Source organism: Strix uralensis, chromosome 26 (assembly GCF_047716275.1).
Source record: "Strix uralensis isolate ZFMK-TIS-50842 chromosome 26, bStrUra1, whole genome shotgun sequence".
In the NCBI taxonomy this organism is placed as follows: domain Eukaryota; kingdom Metazoa; phylum Chordata; class Aves; order Strigiformes; family Strigidae; genus Strix; species Strix uralensis.
In genome coordinates, this window is record NC_133997.1 from 6,657,236 (window position 1) to 6,682,047 (window position 24,812).

Genomic DNA, 24,812 nt, shown 5'->3' on the forward strand with positions numbered 1-24,812 from the left:
CGCTCTGTAATGCTCTGATGCTGTAAGGGAAATGGCTCTTTGTTCTAGTGCTGAGCAGCCAGATGCTGCATCTCACTTCCCACTTATATTCCCGTGGGAAGAGAGAGCTAGATAATGACAATCTCATTGGCTCACCACCAGAAATATCTATAGGAGTCTATAATAGCTTCAGCAGAAGCAAGAGCATGTTGCAGAGCCAGAGGATCTCCCCGTCAGCCATCATTGTAACTGGAGACACTTGGGAATAATTATGCCTCACTTTTGAATTTTAAAAAGGCAAAGGATAAATAGCGTTTGTTCTGCACCCTCAGATACATCAACCCGGGACTGATGGGCTGTGATGCCTTTCACAGGTAAAGTTCTACTTTCCTATGTGTCTCGTGTAAGGCTGTTTATTTGCACTGCAGAAATGCTTTTGTAAAGGTAGAGCAGCTTGTCCCTGCACCGTTTCTTAAAGATGTGGGCTTTGGTGTTGGTGAAATGCCACACGATTCTTTTACGGATGCAATGATAAAAAACACTTTGCAATTTAGTTTGCCTTTCTCACTCAATTGCTTTCTCCACTGTTTTGGTGCATCACATCAACAAATCCCGCTGTTCCCTTGGCTTTAGGATGAGAAAGGCAATATTATTTTATAGCAGTAACTGCATTTTATAGCAGTACTTGATGTTGAGCATTGTTTCAGTGATTTGTATCTATCTTATGGTGTGCTTTTGATGTGCTTCAGGTTATCCTTTACAAAGGGTCATTTCCCGAAGATGGCTGAATGTGCACATTTCCACTATGAAAACGTGGACTTTGGCAACATACAGGTGAGTTTCAGATTTCTTTTATGTACAAAACATCATTGTGTTTGGCTGCCCACTAACCTGGTGGGGGAGGCGGTAGAGGGACCTCCACGCAGGTTTGTTTAGTTTGTTGGAAAATGGTTAGTGATGAGAAATTAAAGCAATAGGGTCCCTTTATTAGGAATTGCTTCCGTGTACTGGGCCAGAATCTGTGCTCAGCCATGTGGCCACCCCTTTGAGGCTGGAGATGATTTTACTTCCACTGGATTTGACTGATGTCACTGTGTTAAGATTGCATCAAACATTCATTACTGAGTCATCTGTAATAACTGCATGCGTGTTTTTAGCTTGTGTATGCATCTTTAAACAATTGTGTGAACGTATTTATGTAAATATAAATAATTCAAATTTATCCGTTCTCTTCACGTTATCTTAGCTCTGCGTTGTGCATTGCAGCAGCTGTGTCATCAGAATACAAGAAATTGCTAGTCAGCCTGAGTCGCATTTCTGGAAGTGTGCAGGCTTCACTCCTTTGTGATCCATCCCTCAGAAATACAGGCAGAAGCATTTTTCATTGAGCAGTGCTGGGGAGGGCTGAGAACCAAGAATCACTGCTAGTTTCTCATAAACAGGGCACATCTTGTTCAGCACTTAGAGGAGCAGGAATGCCTCCAGCATCTGCCAGCCTTGTAGCCAGAAAGAGGTTACAACCTTTTCATTTGTAAAACATTTCCTGTAATACAGAGTGAATTATTTACAGCCTTTCATGTTTCCGTACTTGACAGTTTTGCAAGCAGAATTATGCATCTGTTTTTTCTGTGTCTGTAAAATTCCAACTGAGAAGGAGTTTGCGTCCTATTCAGGGCTTGTATCTACTATTATTCACACTTGGTGGCTCTAAGTAGGTCCATTCTGCTGAGCATGGGATGTACGTGCATTGGCAGACGCACTCGCACCCAAAGGCACAGCAAGTTAGACCAAAACGTGGGCTTAAGAGGACAGCAGTGCTAAGAGCTGGGTTCTTAACAAAATCTCTGGAAGATGGCTGCTGGCACAAACAGGAGCAGTCCTCAGTCTTCCGAAGCAAAACTGTGTGTTTATTTTCAGTTTCTGTGTATAGGAATAGTGTGACTAATCTATGTCCCTATTTTTTGTCTCCTCGCAATTTTCTGATTTGACACCACCAATATTTCAGTCATTTTGGACGGGAGTTTGATGCTGGAGTAGGTGTTGAGCAGGTTTCTCTGTACGCACAGATGTTTTTTGCATCCTTTGAGCTTTTCTTTCCATCGTTCAGAGATATTCAGCACAATGTGCAGGCTAGAGAGAGATTACCACCTGTGCATGGCACAAGTGTTTGAAGCATTTTGAAGACAAATAATGTAATTCTTTTGTGGGTTTAACCATTTCTCGGGATGTTTTAAGGATGGCAGGGCATACTTTAGGGTTGATACGCTGAGATTTTTGTGTTCACGAGAGGGAGAGGTTAAAAGCAAATAATATATTCTTTACAGATTTGCTTTGTGGTGTTCTGCCAGCAAACCTGGAGCATGTTCTGGTTTCCACGAGCAGGACCTGGTGCTGTCTGGCACTGATTTTTGTGGTGCTGTTGCTGCACCTCCAGCTTTCCCTGCTCCTGCTCAGTTGTCTCTGCGTGGTGCCCTCCAGCACTAGCAGAACACCCACTGCTGTAACCAGAGGAGTGGTCTGGGTGAAAAACAGTAACTGGGGAAGGGTACAGCCCAGGAAGAAAAAGTAGTGCTGGTTGTTGAGCCGTGTCAGGCCCCTGAGCTGTCTCCTCTCATGTGTGGGTGTTGTGAAGCTGGGAGGAGAGCGGGGGGCACTGACCTAAAAGTGTGATTGTGTGTGTGGTGAGGGGGTCAATTCTCTGCTCCCACCACTTAACTAGTTCTGTACCTAAAGCAAAATGTGTTTAGATAAGGTGAATCAGGCCCAAAGTACCAGCTCTGTGCCTCGTGTCCCTTCTTTTTTCTAAGCAAGATTTCTGATAGATCCCCATGCTGTAATGACTTTTTACATGGATAAAAATATCTCAAGAGCAGAGCTTTTCTGAAATACAAAAGGGTAGGGCATTACAGTATTGCCTTAGTAAAAGACCAGTATTAATGGTAAAATAAATGACAGCTATTAATACAACAGCAGTATTAGTTTACAGACTTAAAAATAGGTTCATATAGGGCTCATGCATTTTAATCGAGTGGCATTCATTGGTGGCTCCTTTGTGATAACAAGGTAGACTAGAGAATGGCAGTAGGCTGAAGTGACTTGTAAATGACAGCTTGGCACCTAATAGCGAATTACCAAGTTGCATCTGAGGGGTAGTGGGTGTAAACTGCTTTCAAAATCTATTCACTGTTAAAAATTTGCATAGTAGAAATGCAGTATTATCTGGCTGTGTCAGGAATTGTGTAATGCTGTCTATTAACAGCCTGGCCAAATTTCAGATTGTTTTGTAACGTTTATGTCACTTATAATATGGTCTCATGGTGCAATTGGTATTAATATCTTGGCATTTCACCTCATGAGATCGTTTTAAATTAACTTTCTGAGATGTATAAAAAAGGATTTGTTCTCTTCTTATCCTTAGCACCATGCTAACAAAACTAGGTGCATTTTGGGATGAAAAATTTCTTCAGAAATGTTCTGCTATACTGCTTTCAACAGTAATGTTTTTTAACCTTATCTGCATCTGGCCAGCAGGACACATGTTGCATCGGCAGGAAATTGCTGGTTTACCAGGCAAAGATAGTTGATGTCAAAGCTGTAGTTATAGGATAGGCTTTACAGATTGCATCAGTGCCAGAAACTCACTGGTATTTTGCTGAAAAACCTTACATTTATTACTGCATTTATTTTTTAAGGCTACGTCATTGATTTTGAATTTTACAGTGAGAAGCCAGGTTCTGCATAATAGATTTATTTTAGTCTAACATTGCATAAATGTTTAGGAGTCTTGTTAGCAGGAGCAGAACTGTGGTTCAGCCTGGCTGTGGTCTATCTCCCAAACGAGGTGTTATTAGGCCATGGCTGGACTGTGATTACTCAGCATGGGTTAGGTTGGTTCTGCTGGCTTCCTTCTCTCCTGAGCTCCGCTGCCTTGCCACGGTTCTTGCCAAACATCTGCCTGTGATGCCTCTCCTCTCTCTAGAACGTCAAAACCCGGTTCATTAATACAAAAAGCAGACATTGGTTACACACATTTTGGTGTTCAGTTAAGCACTGAAGTATGGAGTAGAAATCCTCGGCATCTCTTCCAAGTCTTACGTTAAGGCAAAAGGGCTCACCATGTATCTAACTTCAGAAGTGCCTGAATCATCCCAATGTCACTTCAGATCAATTCACAATCAGTTCCTAAGGCAGCTTATTAAATTTCAACACGATTTCAGGGTCTGCTAGATGGGAAAGCTCCCTCCTTAGGGGCTTGGGTTGTTCCAGCCCCGTGTGGTGTACTGCAAATCGCTAAATTCGATTACTGTGTCCAGTTTTGGGCCCCTCACTCCAAAAAGGCCATTGAATGACTCGAGCGTGTCCAGAGAAGGGCAACGGAGCTGGTGCAGGGTCTGGAGCACAGGTCTGATGGGGAGCGGCTGAGGGAACTGGGGGGGTTTAGTCTGGAGAAGAGGAGGCTGAGGGGAGCCCTCATGGCCCTCTCCAACTCCCTGAAAGGAGGGTGCAGAGAGGGGGGATGAGCCTCTTGAGCCAAGTAATAAGCGCCAGGACAAGAGGGAATGGCCTCGAGTTGTGCCAGGGATGGTTTAGACTAGATATTAGGAAGTATTTCTTTGCATTTCTTTGGTTGTTGGGCGTTGGAATGGGCTGCCCAGGGAGGTGGTGGAGTCCTGATCCCTGGAGGTGTTTAAGAGTCGGGTCGACATAGCCCTTAGGGATCTGGTGTAGTTGGGATCTGTCAGTGCTGGGTTAACGGTTGGACTGGATGATCTTCAAGGTCCTTTCCAACCGAGATGATTCTGTGATTCTGAACTAACACAGGAAGAGTTGGTGTGTGCACACTAAACTGTGCAGCATCTTCCAGACACTCGTTGAAGGTCAATGCGTGAGCATGGTGCTCAGCCCAGGCTAATTTGATTGCATGTTCCAGGTTTTGGTTTTTAGCTGTAGAGCTGCTCGAGGTAACTCCTTCACACCTAATTTGAGTATCTCAGTAGAGCAGTTGTGTCGCATAGTCTCACTGCCTTTTGAGCTTTCAGGCTTGTGAATATTTAGGAATTGAACTGTTTCAACAAAACCTCTGTATCGCTAAGTTATACAAAAGTAAAATGATTCTCCCCCGACACGGTGCAAATGTGGTTTTACTTGACTTTGTGCAATGTGCCATTAATATAAACAGGAGGAATAGTGATTAGGTATTCCATAAATATCTTTACTTCTTGCCAGAAATACGTTGTTCTTCGCTTGAAAGAATTAAGAAATTATCTTTAGTTGAGTAGGTTTTAGTAATGGAATATGGAGAGCCGATCAGCTCTGCACTTCCCAGATAACATTTCTGCTCCCTGAAAAGCCCGTTGGTGAAGGACAAAGTGCTGTAATGCACCTTCACATCACTTGAGCAGTCTTGATCTGACACAGATTCACCCCTCCAAACAGCAGGGTCTCTGTCTCTCTGTGTTTGCGTTCATGTGGCTGCCTTCTAAAAATAACCCCTTGTCAGAACAGGATTGGATTACGGTGCATGGAAGATCCTCTCCTTATCTGTTAAGCTTTGGCATCGCGAGTGGTAGGAGTGCGTTATCAGCAGTAAAGGAAGTATTTGAACCAGAATCACTTCCGCCCGCGGAGGCATCAGCTGCCAGGAATTCCTGTCAGGAGCTTGGCAGCATTGTTTGCTGTTTGAATGCCTTTGGCAAGCAGCAGCCTTCCAGCCAAGGTGATGGGCTGCCTGTCAGTGGTGGCTGCGGTTTGTGCCTGTCATTGTATTTCCCTGATGTGTCTTAAGAGTTAGAAGCACTGCAAAGAGCAGTTCAGTTCTTCCTGTGCCTTTTGTCAGCAAAGCCTGTTGAGAAGATATTTTTCGGGGTCATCTTCTTTTGGTTTGCCTTTTTTCTTTTATTTAATAATGTTCTAGGGAAGGGGGTGCGGGGGGGTGGAGTGTGCTTGTGAAGGTGTGTCTTAATTATACAGTCAATTTTGTTTCTGAGATGGTTTGCGAAGCAAACAAAAATGGTAAAGCCTGACCAGGTGCCCTCCTGTGGAGTGAACTGGGGTAGTTTAAGATGTTTCTGCTGCAGCTAAAATCAGTCCTCTACACAGATCACCTAGAAACAACAGGAATGGAGGAGTGCTCCCTGATCTGTGTCTGTGTGAATTCGGGCAGCTTAGCTCAAATCTCCTTCCATCAGTGATTTTAAACTAAGCCTGCTTGCTGCCTTCAGTGTAGGAGGGCTTGTTCATTCCCTCAGCTCTTCTGTGGGCATGATAATTTGCAGTATCTTGGCAGTCATGAGCAGCTACAGGCTGTAATGTCTTCATTTATTCCACTCATTTGCAAAGCGTTTAAAAAGAAAAAAATATTTATTTTAAAAAGCGAAACATGAAACAGCAGTCCCCCCACCCCGATCCTTTTTAAAAGATGGTAAATTTGCTGTGTATTGGTGCTATGAAAGACAATTTTGCTGGGTTTTGCTTTGTCTTTACGAATATATGAGTGGTTATGACATGCATAACCATATCGCATATGAAGTGGTGCTCCTTTTTAGCCTTTCATCTCTGAGGCTGTTAATCTCCTCCCAAAATGACTTGGCCATACTCTGATACGTTATGTTCCCCTTCTTTAGACCAAGGCCTTCCCCTCCCATTCCCTGTCTTTTCCATATGGTTTCTTTACTGTTGCCTTCTAAAGTGGTAGGGAGAGATGTTGCAAGGGCTGCTTTAAGGACGTGGGTATATAAAAACAACTATGTTCATAGTGTAGGTGGAAACTGCTTCTATTAACTTAATAATTCCAGCCACAACTCCCTGAAAATTGGCACAGTCTCCTGCCAAGATCAACAGATTTTTAAAATCTGGAGTCTCTAGGCCAAGCTTCTTGATGCCAAAAAAAGTTAGGAAAATATTCGAGTAAGTTCACCTCAGTTTTTGGATTCTTCTGTTTCCCGGTCTTGCATCCAACTTGCCACTAACTCTTCAGAAAAATTCTTCCCTGGAACAAGATCACACCTGTGAAATTCCAGCTTACTTGGTTTTCTTCCAGTGAAATGGGGAGAAATCCAGCACGGGTTTTATAGTGGAAGGATAACTTTGAGTATGGAGAGTATCTCTCCATGAAACTTTACTATTGCTGCTCGCACATTTACTACTTGTTTTACAGTTGCTGCTTGCTGTGGGGAAAGCTAACAGCCTTATTAGTGATCCAGCTTTAAGGGGCAGGATTCGTGTAAATTGTCTCCCAGTTATTAAAACCTGCTCAGAAAACTGGAGGGATATAATTTCAAGGCTAAGCCGGTCCTTCCGCTGACCCCGGGGTCATCATTTTGCAGAAGGATTTTGTGATCCCCCTGAAGGGAGAGAGGAGGATTGCTTATGTGAGGTGTGTGGGGGGGTGTGCTTAGAGGAGCTTGTTGGTAAGGGAGAGCTGGCTGTCTGTCTGTGTGTCTGTCAGAGGAGCGGGCACGCTCGTGTTGGGAGGTGTAACACTGAAATGTGGGCATGGCCAGCTTCAGCCTGCTTTGGGCTTGTGCTGATGTTCCCTCGTGGCTTTCGCTGCTAATTCGTTCTTAAAGCGTGTTATACGCTTTGCTCTCACCTTTCTCCCTTTGGCAGGTACTGAAATGGATAATTTAGAAATGTTTAATGTTTTTTATAAAGTAAAAGGTAATTTGTCTGACATTACTCAACTGACTGGTTATTGAATTGCCTGTCATAGGGAGGAAAGTTTATTTTTTTTTTCCTGTTGGTATTTATCTAGATTAGCTCTCTGTCTGATCCCATCTATGTTCTTTATTTTTAGCTGATCATCTAGGAGGTTAAGTGGAAAGGTGGACTATAACCCCCAAATAATTGTTAAAAGCAAATGAGATTTTACCTGTTGATTCAGCTGAACAGGTAGTTGTGCTTTTTTTTTCTCTTCTCCTTTTGCCTTTGGATGTGTTTATGAGTTTCTCAGTACATTTTTTCCCTAGGTGTATGTCGCGGGAGAACAGAACCCAGCGCGGTGTTTCTGTATCTGGGGCAAAATGGCAGATCTGGGATGCTCTGTTCATGAAGGGGTTTTGTGTGTTTCTTCTCTGCCTTATTAGTACGAGCAAGATCACTGTGCAAATTTGGATAAGTGTTTTCTCAGACAGGTATCTTTTCCTGCTCACGTGCTGAGTACCGGTGGGCCAAACTGGTTTCCAGGCAATCTGTGCTACGTGGCTCCTCTTTGCCACTGGGGGCTTGTGGCACTCCAATTTGAAACATTGACCTCCTGCAGGAATCCAGCTTATTTTTTCTTCCCCTGTGTTTAACACTGAAAATACAGCAAACGTGGTTTTGGATTTTTTTTTTTTAGTCTTTATTGGTGTATGGTGGCTATTTGATAGCATGAGTAAATCTTAAAAGTGACTGTAATAAGCCCAGCTGTTAACTTTGGCATTGACCTCCTGCCGTTTGCCATCATCATAAATCATCTTTAGCAACGTGTCACAGAAATGTATAAAAATTATTTTAATTAGTAACTGGAACAGATTTGTGTTGGAAAATTTTTCATCCCTGAGGTTTAATGACCTGGAAAAACCAGAAAGATGTATTACATGTATAATTAAAATATATTAATATTTTGAAAAGTATCCATGGGCTCCAGAAAAATAATCCCTACTTCACTAGTGTTTCATAGTTTGAAAGAGGATTAAAATCCTTATGGTTTTGTATATAATAAACCATACTGTTAACAGGAATGGTGTTAAAATGCAGCATAATATTGTACTCATAGATCTGCAAGCATGCCAAGCTGGTGTGATTTTAATAACTAGCAAACTTCATGTTGATACGATCCCTGAGATTTACAGAAGCAGGGGTGTGTTTTTATTCTCCAGTGGAGGTTTGTCAGGCCGGTGGATGTATTAGCTGTTAAACCAAACATCATTGGGAACATTTACATTTTGTGTTTACTGTACCTGCTTACAAAAAGGGTAGTTTGTTTGGTTTGTGCTTATGTGCCAGAAGTTTGAGGTCTGATGACAGAGTTGGCAGCTCAGGGGTAGCAAGTTAGGCTACAGATTTTTAAACTGTTCATTCATTAGCTTAGCTTTCCAGTGGCGTGTGTTTACCTTTGTCCTGTAGCTATAAATGTTTTCATTCATTTCCTGCTGAAAAAGTACAGATAGGATATAACCTGATCTTGCAAAATTTGTATTCCTGACTGTCCTGGCTTTGAGATCTCTTGCTGGTGAAGGCGTGTTGGTTTGAGCAGACCAGGTATGCTCCATCTGTGTCGCCAGGTATGCTCTGTGTCCTGGGACCCTGCAGAGACCTTCGCTCGTGATGGTTGTGTGATCTGGTTTCCAGGTAGTTTCCAGTCTTTGAAAATCAACACTGCTTTCCCATCCGCCTCACTCAGTGATATAATCTCTCACACAAGGGCGTGTGGTGTGGTGAGCTCAAGATTGTTCTCGTTATAAAATCAGGAAGAGTTGTCTTTGAGTACTCAGGACAAAGCTTGCCACTGCACTCGTACTATGATTATCCATCCTGCAAGGCAAGAAAATGCAGAGGAAAGCACTTGAGCTAATGGTATTTAGATACAACATGTGAAAGCATTTGTTGTACTGTGACAGCATTCTTGATGCAAGATGTGTAGCTGCACGTGAATCAGATAGGATGTTTCTAGATCAGCGGAGACCCAAGTTGTTTTGTTTGTTTTACTTGCAACAGAGATTTGTGCAGAAGATTTCCCGTGAATGTAAACTTTCCCAAGGGTCTGGATTCAGACAGATTTTTTGTTTAAAAGGAGAAGCGTGCACACAGGCGCATATTCTCACCCACACGTACTATTATAATGTCTAGAAGGCATTTGAACATGTTTGTAGACTTAGAGGGTTTTGTTATTTTATCACTTGCTGTGGTCTGTGAGCAGAAGATGGAGGCTTCTGCTTCCACGTCCTGCAGGCAAGGCTCTGACCCCCGGCTCTCCTGGGCATCCATACCAACAAGCTCTTTGATCTCCACTGAGCATTCCAAAGATATCAATTACATATGTCCTGTAACGTTTCAGTTCTGGCCATTTTGTCAACAGAACCTGCAAATTCAGGTTGCTGTTTTCCTGGTAAAGCGGTATAAAATGGAATGCTTCCATTATATGGCATGTGGATGCATAATTGTGGGAATTTTAAAATAAAATACATGAAGAAGCATGTGATGCTCTCACTGCCTCTTCAGGACTCCCTCTCCTCAAGTATAACTGCTTTTATCTCCCTTGAAACCAACCAAAAAAAATTAGTTTCTACCCAGCAGTTCTTCTTTCCATCTCTCTACCCTAGGAATAAAAGAAATACTAATAAAAAACTCAATTACTTGCTATGGGACATACTTTTAAGGTGCAAGAACTCCCCTACCACCATCTGAAATGTCTTCCTTTGAAATATTTAATTTCCTAGAAGCAGCTTTTATGAGAAGCTTGTTTAGGCCTGCATACATATGTTTAAACCCCCTTCAAATGTTTTTTTGGACAATCAGGAATTGGTTTGTGAGTTGCAGTCAGAGCTGACACCTCTAACTTCAGAGTGAGCTTTTGGCACCATCACACTCAGAATTATGTTAGTAATCATTTAGAGGGAAGACAGTTTCTTAATAGATACCCACAAATCTAGTATGATAACAAGTTGGAAATAAAAATATATAGTGCCATATACTTTATGTGTGCTCAGGATCCATGAACCTGCCTTAAAATTAATTCTGTTCTATTGGAAGACTGCTGAAGCTTATAGATATGGTTATAAAACAAATTGTCTGCTAGCAAGTCTCACCTTTTGGGTAGGTGATATTGTCTGGTCCTGCCAATTTATGTTTAGATTCTAACAAAAATTCTTATAAGTTACCTCGAAATTCAGTGCAGCTGTGTAACTGATCTTTACAGTTCTTGAGTGTTAACCTTACTTATTGCAAGTATGACATGTCAAAACATTCAGGCTTTAAAATAAACGATTTTGGACCAAGTTCCTGTTTACCAGCTTGAAGTAGTTCAAAAAATCAAAACAACTTCTGTTATTTTTACAGCATGAGTCCAGGAATTTACTTTGAAATGCTGGTAAATTATTTAATAATTCTTTATCTGCTAAGTCCTGCAGCAATTATGGGTGTAGCAATCCTGGAATGGGCAAGGAACCCACTGGGAGCTGGAGCCTTGGGGTACAAAGGATTTGCATGAAAGAAAGGGAAGTGTCATATCAGGACAAGGTTGCTGCCTTGCTAAGGTGAGGGAAACTCAGGATTGTTTTAGCCGTAGCGAAGGTGCGAGACTTGAGAAGCATCAGAGCCTGATTGAGTCCCATTCCGTGCACCTTCTCTTGTGGCTCGAGGTTTGATTTAGTGTCGTGCTTTGCCATTTGTTTTAAAACTAAATAAAAGCTAGATTGAGTTTGGAGACTCTTTTTGGAGAAGTGAGCTTTTAGGCTAGTGCATGCATTTTGAATTATTAATGCGTTTTAGCAGTAACACTAGAGCCGTGATGTGCACTTTGAATACACCCCAGACAAGCTGTGTTGGTCTTTATTTCCCCTGGTACGTGGTCACTGCAATTCTTTGAACTCTTTTAAGCCTCCCTGTATCCCCCAATTTCTAGCTAGTTCAAACTAAGTGGAGTTCAAAGTAAGCAGAAGATCTTTTTACAGCTGGTTGGTGTTGATGCTGAGTCAGAGGGCACCGTGAAGCTTTTGTCCTGGAGTGCTGCTTTCCTCTCACGACTGGCTTTAACTTTTCGTGCCTATCTAATGTCAGAACGGTGCAGAACTTGGGCCATTCATCGACTCTCTTAGAGGCAGTCTGGAAAATAATGTTCCAATTTTCTCTTTCATGATTTTAAGATAGAGTGGGAAGACTTGGATTTTTGACAACAAAATACTCTTTGTTGTGTATCACATGGATGAATGTTTTATTTTCCCATTGAAAAACAATTAAGATGTGGATGATGTATTGTGTTTTGTTAGGATTATGTGTGTATGTCTCTTGCAAGTTGCTGTGGTCAGATTAAGGATAAAACAGCCACTATAAAACAAACTATATCTGCAACAGTAGCGATAATACTAAATCTTATTGCTGCCATAACATGCCCTTGAATTTAAAAACAGTCCGGACTACAGGATGGGAGTCACACAAGCCCTGTGCTGTGAGGTACGTACACTGGGTGTGCACACGCCAGTGTTCCGCGGGCAGAAGTTCACTCACATTTAAATGTGTTTGGTTCGATGGCTGAAGGCAGTCTGAGTTATGGAAAGGCCTGTGACATTTTACATCTTGTCTGTGTGCCCAAGTTACTGCATCAGTGCTTGCTGCAGGGGAATGTTTATTCTACACAGAATTGTTGGCGATTCATTGTTTTCTTTTGGAAGCTAGTAAGTTATTAGTACAAAACTTAATTGAAATACCAAGATATGAAAGCAAAATAAGAATTGAAATTTTTCGTTTGTCCACAGTGTGGAGCTGCCTGGGGGCCTCTTCTGGAAGTGCTTCTGGTTTTTGCTGTCAGGTGTAAAGTAGTGCTTTCCTGTTTGAGGTCTCCCATTTGTCATTGTACCCACTAATCACTTGCCTCGTGACTTCAGGACTCGAGCCTGAGTTAATTAACTTGAGTTAATCAGCATTGTTTCACCTGCCCAGAGAGGAACTGAGTCATACTCGTGGCTGTGACGACAGTGTCAGTCCAGGGTGACTTCAGGAGTGCTGCGTCACACTGATTTACGCTGTCACTCCTGTCCTCATGGTTGTGTTTTAAACATTGGTAATAGCTGAATCATAAAGACCCATTTCCCTTGAAGTCTGAAGAAATTTAGACTGAGGGGGCTGCATGTTGATGCCTCTCGGTGGAGAACAAGTGTGTCAGAGGAACCAGGTTCTTCTGAGCTTCCAAGGAGTATGTTACACAGTGGCAAGATTATACCGAAACCTTTTTTCTTTGGAGAGTGCAATTAAATGCTTAAAAACTAAAAGCCCAACTCTACCATTCCAATGAGAAGTTCTCAGGCAAAGTCTGCAGGGTGTAGACCTGTTTCCAGTGGGACCTCAGTTATTCGAAACCCACCTTCCCTGAACTGTCATCTGGGAGATTTGAAGGCTAAAATATTCCTTTCAGATCTTTACTATTTTATCTTCTGCCTCTGGCATCTTAGCAGCACTTTCTAAATTAAAAATAGAAACAGAGTTTCAGATCTGTCTGTGACCCTTGATGCAGTTTTGCCTGTATTTTTTAACTCTTGAAGTCCATACTCTGGAGACAACCAATTAGGTTGACGCATTGTTCAAAAAACCAAGACCCTATTTATGAACTACGTCACAAAAATAAAGGCCATCCTATTTATTAAGCCTTTCCAAGATCATTTCTTTAATACCATGAATTCAAGGCATTTTGCTTTACAGTTCTTGCTGCTCTTCACTGAGTCAACATACAGAAGCTGATTCTTTTATCTGTGAAAGCATTTTAGGGGGATTTTGGAAATATACGTGAAATACTGCTTTTGCCACATGACACAAATAATCTGTGGCAGGCAAGTAATGGGGTAATTCCTGTGTGTATTTGTGTTCTGGAAAATAGTTTCATGTTTTCCAGTTGGCCTTTCTGTGTCTGAGTTTGCAATACATTTACATATAACTGCTGGAAAAAAAGCGTTAATGAAGTGCTCATGGTCTCGAGTGACACGAAATGTCGAAGGTTGGATGGCCCACTGCTGTTGTGTGTCATGATACAGCCTCTAGTTATGTGATCGCGTGCTGTTTTTCAGTTGATAACTGTGCTGGGCAATTCCTTTCCCGCCTGCCTGATCTCTGAGGTGCCTCGCTAGCACTGGGGGCGACCTCAGGACATGAGGAGAATATTTCTATTATTTTCCTGGCACCTTTCTCCTTACTCAAGAAGATTGTCTATTTGACCTCACTGGCTAGCTGTAAGCCCTTGCTAGGGCTTACGTAGTGAACCAAGAGCTTCACTTCTAGTCAAAATTTAGCAATATGTAGCATCTTGTGACTGAGGCCCAGAAAAGCTCTGCAAAACCCTTAATTTTTGTGGTAGTCATAAGGTTGCAATTAATATTTAATAGCATGGGATGCCTTCAGTGCAATGTAATGAGTTTGATTTTACTGGACTGACACCTCCAGTCTTTATAAGATAATGTCTTTAAGAAATAGTATCACTGAATTATGAAATAGATTAAAAATTATGGGAATTTCAAAATTTCATTAGGGATTTTTCTGTGCAAGCCTTTAAAGTGTACAAGTATCTTGAAACCTTTCTCAACAAGAGTGAAGAAACTTGTTTGTTTAAAGAAACTTGTGTTTCTCACGTAATTCCTCAAGACTTAAGGTTTCAACGTGATTATTTCAATCTTCTTTTCCAACTCATTCATTTTCAGAACTGAAAATTGGTGACAGTGGTGTCAACTATTTCATTCCTAATGGCTGCATTATAGCAGCTTTGTGTTTGCTGAGTAGTGGCTTCCACCAGAATTATTGAGGCTGGAACCTTATATATCAACCGTTAGGCAATTTCTGAGCATGGGTTATGGAGGCCTCAGGTGAAATGTCTAATTTTCAGTCTCTTCTTAGAGATTTTCCTCATCATTTTAGTTGAGATAAAACTAAAATGACCCACTCATTCTAAGAGTTTTGGGGTGTGTTGCTGGAATGATGGTATCTACGTATATGGACTCTATCGAGGTTTTGGCATCTCTGTTTTGGTAGGATGAATGTTAATATTGATGATAGACATTAATCCTGTTTTCACTATCAGAATTGATAGATCCTGGAAGTCTACTAGGATGTGGCAGAAATGGGCCTTGTCTCTGTCCTTTGTTTTCCTCCCCTTCGGAACCCCCAACACAGCATTATCATCATTGCTGTACATGTGCTAATGAGCATGAGTGTAACCACAGGGTTGTATTCTGGAAAGCTTCTTTCATGGTTTCAGGATGATTTCTTTAAATCTTTTAACTCCTGTAAATGTCATTGAATGTTTTCAACATAAATACACTGAGTCCTTCCTACACAGGGTCTGATTGTGTCATGTAGCTGTGTGGCTATAGCCTAATGTAAAATCTCACGTGAAAACATCGTGTGTGTGTGGGAGGGAGGGCTTTTACAGTGCCTTCTCTTCACTCATTTATGCTCGTTCTGCCACTAGTATAAATGTTTCTCTTCAATTTGTGCAATATTTACTTTTCATAGCAGGTAAGTGCCTGCAGTGTAGAGTCAAATTTTTTTCAATATTTGAAAATATTTAGGCCTTAGACCTATTATGACTCGTTATTTGTCAGCTGTGTTTTGAATTCTGTATTCTGGCATGAGTTGTAGACTGCCTAAAGCCTGCTGATACTTTAGGACACGCCGTTCTTCAAAGGAAAAGGAGTTGGCGATACTGGAGAAGTGGTGGAGGGCACAGCATTGGCCCCCAGCATATTTGCTGGTGAATCATGATGTGGGAAGACATTAGCTGGAGCTGTAAGAGTCCTTGACGGGATGTGAGTAGCAGGAGACGAGAACCATGCAGATGCATGTGTTTGTGCACATGAAGGGCAGGGGAGGTGCAATAAATACAAGCATTGTGATATCCCCTTGGAGTTTCGTGTTAAAACCAGATATTTTTAATTCTGGCTGAAGTTTTTATGCAACATCTGGCTAACGGGGGAAGTTTTTGTTTTTACTCCTAGAAAAACTTTTCTTATTAGAAAATCCGTTTGACTGTATACCTCTTCTGCTCATTTTCAAGCCCCGCTTTCCCAGAAGGGAGTAGTTGAGGGGAAATGCTTCCATCTAGACTATTCCGTACTTTAGCACTGGCTCAAGTTTTTGTATAAAAATGCATGTCGTGATATAAAACATATGTCTGTTTTGCACTGTGCCTCTGAACTCAGCTGTGGAAAAGGGACTTTCATTTTCTTTGTTTAAAAAAAATAGGGGGGGGGGGGAGGATTTGAGATGTGAAATTTTGAAAGGTTCTTTCTCGTGCATGTACACACATGCGTGTGTGCACAAAACTGTGCTCGCACCTTCCCCCCCCCCCCCAGCTGAAGTTTGGCAAAGTAATCGGCAAGTAGCTAAAGGTCAGAGGCTGTATTTGAAAGCACTGGGAGTCCTATAGCTCTGTGCTGGGTCTGTATTATATTAAAATGTGTTCGGTGGTCAGTTTAGTCATAGACTAACCTTTATGCAGAACTGGGGGGTGGAGGCAGAGCGAAATGCCAAAAGCACTGGGTTTCACACAGCCTGGTTTGTAAAGATGAGTGGTTGTTGATCTTTCCCACTTCTGGGGTCATGGGAGGAAATGGAGTAAGCTTCCCCTCAGCTTTTATCACTTCCTCCTGCCAACTAAGGGGAGATTATTTTCCTTCATTTGCTGCTCCTCTTGTCAGCAAGAGAAGTTGGTATGTAGCCAGATAATAAATAATGCTTTTCCTGGGGAAGGAGTTCTCAGATGTGGTTGTAGTAACACTGATTTCCCCCCCCCCCCCCCCCCCCGCTTTCTGTCTTGGAGCCTAGTTCTGCAACTTCTTGCTCAGAAGGATGCGGTTTGCCTATATGTGATGTGCTTGTTTGCTTTGCTTACAGTCCGTTTCTGAAGCTTTTTAAAAAGTTTTAATGGTGGCTGCTTATCTACTGGATGCTGACAGGTTCATTCCTCTTTGTTGTATAAGGCTTTTGAAGACCCTGCAGACCAGACCTGCAGTAGAAGTATATACTTGTGTAAATTGGGTCAGTATTATTTATTCTCATTTATAGAGTCTACTTAATCATTTGCAAAGGTAGACTTTGTCATCTTGTTGAGCTTATTCTCTTTATCCAAGTCTAGAAGGGGGCTGAGTACCTGCAGGCAGTAACTTGAAGAATATGGATCCCTCTGTGCTTGGTGATGGAGAGGTAAAATGGGGAATGTGGTGTAAAGGCCAGGCTTTCCAGTGCTCCTGGAACGTAACAATGACTGATTCGAGATCAGACCTCAGGAAGACATCTCAGGATAAGCTGAAACACTGTCCTAGGCCTACGGAATTACTGGACAGACGGGTCTGTGGAGAGGAGGATGTTAGGAGGAGGTTGTGTATCACCTCTGGTAGCATTGGTTTGCAGTTTCATGACTGCTGGTTTTGCTTCCTCTAACCTTCTTTCCTTGCTGAGCAACGGGCCCTGCTTGTTAAGAGGTAGGAGTTGGGGCTGCATGCCAACAGCACTGCTTACATAAAAGCCAGGAGGTACAGTTCCTAATGAGATTTCAGATTTATTCATGTCCTGCACCTCCAGGTATGGTACGACCAGGCTACTGCCTTCAAGGCTCTTCAGGGTACGTTTGTTTTTCCCTTGTGTGCATTATTAAGTTTTGTTTACTGCCTTTGCTCCTAGGAGCTTTGTTCCTTGTCACTGGTTTTCTATAAATGCAAAATAAGAAATGTTACTGAGCACAGCACAGCTCTTGGGTTGGCCTGTGCATTAAAAATAACATGAATACCTCTCTTCAGATGACATGGAGAGAAACCTGTCTGCCCTCTGAGTGAGAAAAGGTGCTTAGAAAATGTGACAGTGAGACAGGATCGATGAGTACTTTAAGCAAATTAAGCTTCTCATTACCACAGTCATCTTCCCCCCATCAAAATTATTGTTTCTAGGGGTTGTTTGTTGTTCTTTCTCCTCCCCTGGAACTCTGGCTGATATTTCAGGTATATAAGGCATTTTTTCCAGTGACTTTGATTCTTATCAGTGTGGAAAAAAAAGTTAATATTGATTTAGTGAGGGAGAAAACAGAAAAAGTGAGTGAGTAAGAGAGAGTAATAGCCTGGAATGACAGGACTGTATCAATTTTCAGTTCTCTCAGAGGAATAATATGCTTGTTTCCAGCAAAATGGAAAAGTAGACTATGACTAAAACTGTCACTGACCTCCCACAGAATTTAATGGATTTTGGAGCTCAGAGAAGAAAAGGCAGTCATAACTAACTCAGTGATTTTAATGCACTTTCCTTGAAAGTCAGCAGTTTTATGAAATGCTGTGTGCAGGAAGATAAAAAGTATATATATCTTACATAGCTGTAAAAAAATTTATATTCACTGGCTTAGTCTTTTTTTGACTATGGATGAATGCATTTCTCAATAAGCTTAAACAACATATTATAGGTTCTAGGTGGTTTATATCCTTAACGTGTGTTGCCAGCATATAAAACGAGCCTGTTTAAAAATGATGGACGAAAACTGTAAAGCAATCTCGTTCTTGGCCCATTTGAGTGGCTTTTCTGTGGAAGTAGTTCCTGAATGGGCTGACTATAAAAATGGTCCCTTTCGTACGATGGAGGGAGCGTTGCGTTTGTGCGCATTGATTGGCAGCAGCCAAAGTAAGTATCCTGTTTTGTCCAGTGGTAGACAGTGAGAGAAAGGATGCTTTGTTGCGTGGCAAAGGCACTTTTCTTTTAAATAAATAAATAAATAAACCAGCTTCTTTAATTTAACTGCCTCTTTGTTTTTGCCTGAAGCCCCCAAGTAGCTGGTTCCTCTTACAGAGCTGTCTCCATTGTTTTGACACTGTAAATATTCACACAGTTGTGCTGACCCTTACTTTCACGAAGGGACTACATGAGCAGGAAGATAATTTGCTTGTATTTTTCTTAGGAACCAGAATGGTTGTCCTAATCTCTGCGATAATTTGTAGTGCAATGCCATCTAGTGTGCACAGGGCTATCGGGCTTCTCATGCTCTGGAAATTCAGGACAGCAGTGGTCTTCTCTATGCACCTAATTCCAGGCCACTCCAAACAGCTGCATCTTTTGGTGGAGATGGTTGTAATAAAATCTTAGCGTCGTGCACATCCAGTTTTCAAAATTCTCATCTTGATGATTGCTTGGCATTTTTTTTGGAGTGAGGATAGGGACTAGAAAAGGGAAGGAGAAACAGTGGTAATTTGCCCAGCCTGAGGAGGTGTTCCTGGTCGTGGGCTGATTTTGTATCATTTATGTGTGTGTCAGAAATTAGTTTCTGGGGTTTAGAGCACATCCAGTGGTTGGTGGGTGTTTATATCCAGTTTGCTGTTACTGTTGTGCTTTCATGGCTTATGAAATAATAATCCATGCTGAGTTCAGATCCTTAACCTGACCAAATTGGAGGCCATTTGAATCTGACTTTGCTGTTCTTTGGACCTGTTGTTCAATAGAGTTGGTGCAGGAGAAACAATTCATTGCTCTCTGTCTGTCTTCATTTGTACTTTGATGTCTTAGCTGTCTCTTCTAAATTCTGCACATGGAAGAATAGAGTTTTTCCTGTCAGTAGGACAGAAGAATCCTCCCCTCTCTTGTTCTGACAAGTGTGTAATGTGAGTGATTTGGTTGCAGACTCGCTTTCTTTTCCAACACTGTTTTTGGTAGTGTTGTGTGATATCCAAAATCCTTCATCCTAAATGCTGCCAGGAGGGGGGCTGTGTCTCCCCAGGTAGTGACTAGACCTCAGCATGGCAAAGGCTGCCAGAGAGGATTAATTTCTGAATAATGTTGTTTTAGTTTCAGTTAATTGTGAAATCAGACTTTAATAGGGTGTGAAATGGAAATAGAGAGAGGTAACACCAGATGCCTTTATTTACATGTGTTAATCAACACAGGCCCAAACAACAACAACAAATTAAACTGGAGCCATTCGTGGAGTTTGCAATGCCTCACATTTGGCTGGGAGCTTTAAAAAATGTGCTACTTTGCAGATAGGTGGAAGGTTAGTGGCATTTTTTTTTTTTTTTAAAAAAAAGCAAACTACCAAACATGCCAGAATCCTATCAGAACCCTGAGGTTACTGTATTTCAGAAATACCAAATGTGGCTATGGAAACCCATCATTACATTGAATTAGCTTTGCTTTGAACAGTAACGTGGAAGATATTTACTTTTCCCTTTTTGAGCGTAGCCTGTGGTGTAACGAATAACACACAAGAGCGGGCATGTGTACTTTGTATATCAAAGTGCCTATTTCCAAATGTCTGGTATTATATTCACCAGGGTCAATTAGCTAGTGACTAAAGGTGGTTTCCTTTGGAGACAGACTGGGTTTTTCTTTTTGGCTGCTCATTCTGAAATGGTAGGCAACGCAATTTTATGGGAATTTATGTCGGAAGCAAAGTTTGGTTCACAGCCAGAAAGATTTTTTTTTTTTCCTAGTTAACTGTTTAATTCAGCTCCATGGGGTGAGGGGGAGAACAAATACCTGACGCTGATTATGCTGTAGATAGTAGTAAGAGTTTTGTCTCTGGCAAAACACATGATGTCACTTCTGGCTAATTCTCTCTCTTGTTCAACAGAGTGATTTGATTTGGGTTCCTGGGAAACTTGTGGATTTTGGTGGTGTTGCTTGGGGATTGGGTTTGTTGGAATGAGGAAGATGATTTCTCTAGGAAAGAGTTGAGGCAGGTTCAAGGAAACTTTTGTATTATTCCCCTGGAGAAGTTTATGATGGAGAGATGAATGTGATGGGTTGTAAGGCTTGTTGACTGCTACGTTCACCAGAAAGTAGATTTACACGTGCCTGCTGCCCGGCATAGAGATTCTGCCTGTGACAACCGGGGGAATGTTTCTCTGATTGTAAGTGTGCAGTAAAAGGAAAAAAATAACTTTCTCAGAAACACAGTTTCTTCTGGCAGTGAAGCGTGTTAACCCTTCTTTGAAATGCTGCTTATAAAAGCAGGCATCTGATGCAGACTGCCTGTAAGAGGAGAAGCAGCCTCCCTAGCTTCAGCTGTTTCTTATAAACCAGATAATTATTTCAGAGTTTGAAATACAACCAGGCATCTTATCTACATGGTTGGCTTGCGCAAGTGAGAAGTCAGTGTTGTTGTTTGTAAGGACGCAAAGCAATGATTTCATTTAGTAAAGTCAATTTAGAGAATAGTCAAAATTGTAGCTGGTTAAAATGTAATTTGTCAGCTGAGGGAGTAAGAACTTTTTTGGTTGTTTGCTGGTGTATCTTTTCCCTCTTAGGAAATTAGCTATCTGGTAGGAATAATGTGAGCAAGTAGCATAACTGGTTTAAAAGAGGGAGCAAAATTTGTAATCAGGCTTGTCTTGCACTGGTAAGATCCTTTTCAACTCCATGTACTTGTGAATAGTAGGCGAATCGGTGGTACGGTGGTACGGGCCACCATTCAGACATTCCTGTCTTGACTTTTATAGGTCACTTCAGGATGCTGTTTGCCTTAGCAAATATGCTTCCATCCTCAGACGAGCTTTTCTTCATTGTCACGTTCTATCATGTCTTTGTGCCACTGACAGGCCGGCCTACACATCACTAGCAGCACCAATTCTGTATCAGGAATTGCTTTCTAATTTTATCAGAGAAGACCAGGTGCAAGAGGGAATTGGGAATCAGCTTTCAGATGAGCTGAGGGGAGGTAAGGAGAGAGCAGGACTTGGAAGGCTACCGCTGACTGATTACTCCCTTGTGTATGCACAAAGTAAGGCTGCCCTTGAGGTGGCTTATGCTATATAATTTAAAGGCACTGACCTCCTTCATTCCTTAGCGTTTGTTTCCTTCTTGCCGTTACAGCACCCCATAGTCTCATTTACTTAGGTGTATGAGAAGCAATCTTGTAAATTTTCCCAACTTGTCATACCTGAAAATACAGCATCTTCTGATAAGTCTTCCAGTGTAACAGTTAAGACGACAGTTTAATGGAAAGGAATTTTCCAAGATTTGGAAGAAGCAGTGTATTGGGTGGGAAAGAAACTGAGTTTCTTTTTAACAATGTTAATTATCAATTTTTTAAACAGCTTGCATTGAGCATTATAAATTCTCTAGGGTATTTTCACAGCTGAAAGAACAAAGAGAAACTTAAGAGGGGGAAACAGCTATCAGCTGATGAAGGCTTTAAAAAATGTATGTTCCTATGCTGTGCTATGCTCTACTATATTGTACATGTGTGAGATGCAAACTGATGAGTTGTCATGTGAAGGTGCTTTTCAGGCCTCAAGGATGTATGTGTCACGCTGTCATGTAGGATATGGACAAGTGGGCATGTAAAATAGCTTAAAGCTTGCTGTCAGCGTAGGCAATAAACAGGGAGGATTGGGAGAATTGCGCGTGGGCAGGAGAAGTATCAGGACTGGAATGAGCATGGTTTTCTGTCATCTCACTGCATCCTAGACCCCACTGGTTCGAAAAATAAATACGAAAAGTGTGCAAGAAGAGACTTTGTTTAAAATCAGTACTCTGCAGAATTAGGCTTAAAATGTGAATTTACGGGAAATTCCTAATGTGTGCTGCTGATGGAACAAGCCGCTATGCTAACACCGCTGGATGCTTATGTGATAACTTGCTGTTGCTTTTTGTGCTGGCCAGCCCATCTCTCAGATTGACAGTCACGTCCCAAGCAAAGTAGCTGCTTCAAACAGAGTACCATCTAGAGTAAAATAATAAATTAAATACAAGACAGATGTCTGACATATTCAGGATAAAAGCTCCTGTTGGCTCGTGGAAGATGAAGGCACTGGTAGTAACCTGCAGCTTCTGAGAACTGGTGTAACTCTGTCTTATATGTTCTACAACTTCCCTAAGTTGGACTGCAAAAATTAAACAGGAATTTGGCCAAGGAGCTCTTTGGCCAAACGCTGTAATAAAGGCATGAGGTTGTGCTAAGAAACCGTCAGCTATTAGGATTCCCATTTTAACCTTTGAGTTCAGAAAGGTAGATGTGAGAAGAGGGAGCTAATTGTATTCCCTCCCTTCAGTGGTGAAATAAATGCCAGGCAGGGGTGGACTGGCTGTAATTAGAACCACTTACATGGTCAGTAATTTGCAAAATGCCTCTTTCTGAATAGAAATGACTAGACCTCGATATTCTGGGCTAGCAGAAGTGCTGTGGAATTACAGTAGCAGCATCCCATGGTGTGGTGTTCATTAGGTAAGTTCTCATGCACACTTCAAATTGAACGCAAATTTTTGGGCTGAGGGGAAGGGCGATCTCCTTGTTAGTGGTTTGCAGTGCTCAGGTGCTGAATGATCAAGTCCCGCCAGTGAATAATGATCTGCAAAATTTGATTTTGCCGATGCCAGAGCGTCATTCATTCTGTGGTCGTAGTACAGACCCCTTGGACAAGGTAACATATTTAGGCTGTTAACTGAACAGGGAAGATTTTGACAGCAAACTTTTCATCATTTAAATACTTGTTTTCTTTAGGGAATATGTACGGTGAACAGAGAACCGTTGTACCTAGGCATTAGGGCACACATCCTGCATTGATTTGCAGCTTCACAGCACCAGGGACTGGGGAGGAATTTCAGGGAGCTTTAGCTCTAGGCAGTTTGATACCAGGGGAAGAGAACGAACGATGAGGAATCAGCTTGCTTTAAACTCTGCTGGGTTTCAGGCATGTGATGGCAGTTTGCTGTCGTGTTTTTTTTTTTTTCTTTTGAGCTGTAGCAGCAGACTTCTATGCTGCGCCTGAACACAATCCCTGCATGCATTCCCTCCCTCTCTGTTTCTCTTGGCTCTTGTTAAACTCTACGGCTTGTCTTGTGGGACCTTTCCAATGAGAGAGCGAGCGAGAGAGAAAGGAACACCACTGATTTCTCTACAGTGCAAATTGAGCATGAAATGGGCAGTGTGGAAACGGCTAACAGGGCTATGGAGGCAGATCTTAAATGCTATTCATAGGCACGTTCATCTGAAGAAGCAGCGGCACCAGGAAGAGAGGAGTGAACCGAATGTGGGGAGTTTAATTTGATTTTGCTAGCCCGGAGTTCTTGCGTTTCGGAGCTGATGCCTGGAAGGTTTTTTCAATTAGCTGCTGGGAAGCTACGGAGAGACCTGGAACTGTTAGGCCTTGGCTAGAGATCCCATCCATGGAAAGAATAGATCATTGTAGCAGGGGTAAGTAGTGCACAGCCTTTCAGAGATCCTCTAGACTTGATATAAGATCCTTTTTGTTTACTGACACAATATAATAATAATGCTAAAATAAAAACAGCTGGAAGAACACCTTAAGGATGGCACAGAATGCTCGTGTGGCAATAAAGAATGTTTCAGATTACAACTTAACAGGCAGTGTTTGCTTTACAGAATGATCAGATGTAGTTTAAATGGGGAGTTTATTGCATTTTTCTGTAGGCTGTCTTACAGATTTCAAAGCTCAGGATAATGCAAATTGTCGCTCTCCTTCCAGAGATTAACCTGTGGCCTTGTGGAAGATGTTTTTTGCCCTGAGGAAGTCAGTCTGGTATAAGGAATTAACTGGGAAGTCAGTCTGCTATAAGGAATTAACTGGGAATGGGGCTGGGGAACATCCCAGGAGCAGTTTCCTACCTCAGCAGAAGTGAATGGCTCTTCAGATATATATATATTTTTTTTTAAGCTTCTCCTAATTGGAAAAATGAGGAGCCAGTAAAAAAAGAAGTATATTGCATTTTATGGTGCTAGATGTGTTCCAAACTCTTGTTAATAATGCCTAGAACACTTCATTTGTTTGGAGGGTAGGTTTAGCAAAGGTTTATTTTTAAATTGAGATGATTTTATAGTTTATTTCCTTTTCTCTGATCTTTCATGCATCTTTCTTTAAAAATAATCCTTGGAATAGAAAGTAATATCTATTGATAAAAAGAATGCATATTGACTCTGAACTTTTGTCTGGACAATTTTATAAACCTTTAGTACATGTTTCTTTTTGATGCAGGTATGTATGGGAAACACGGATTTGGATAAATCTTTAATCAGGTGCAGGGACACACAGTACTCATCTTAGATGCCATGGTGACAGGAACCATAGAAAAACATACAGTAGATCAATGAGTTTTATGAGATTACACACATTTTTTCATTCATAGCCAATAAATTATTAACCAGCAAAATCAGCATCTGGGCT

At 41.7% G+C, this 24,812-nt stretch overlaps 1 protein-coding gene across 2 annotated transcripts in view; it reads left to right on the plus strand.

Moving 5' to 3' along the window:
- ARHGAP32 (Rho GTPase activating protein 32) overlaps positions 1-24,812 on the plus strand; it is a 263,161-nt gene that overhangs the window by 116,758 nt on the left and 121,591 nt on the right. The window contains exons 4-5 of one of the 2 annotated variants that reach the window (XM_074894915.1): positions 312-353; positions 729-813. In XM_074894915.1, the coding sequence (XP_074751016.1) occupies positions 312-353; positions 729-813 (127 nt within the window). The remainder of the gene's footprint in view (positions 1-311; positions 354-728; positions 814-24,812) is intronic. The other variant, XM_074894916.1, reaches the window with a different exon arrangement.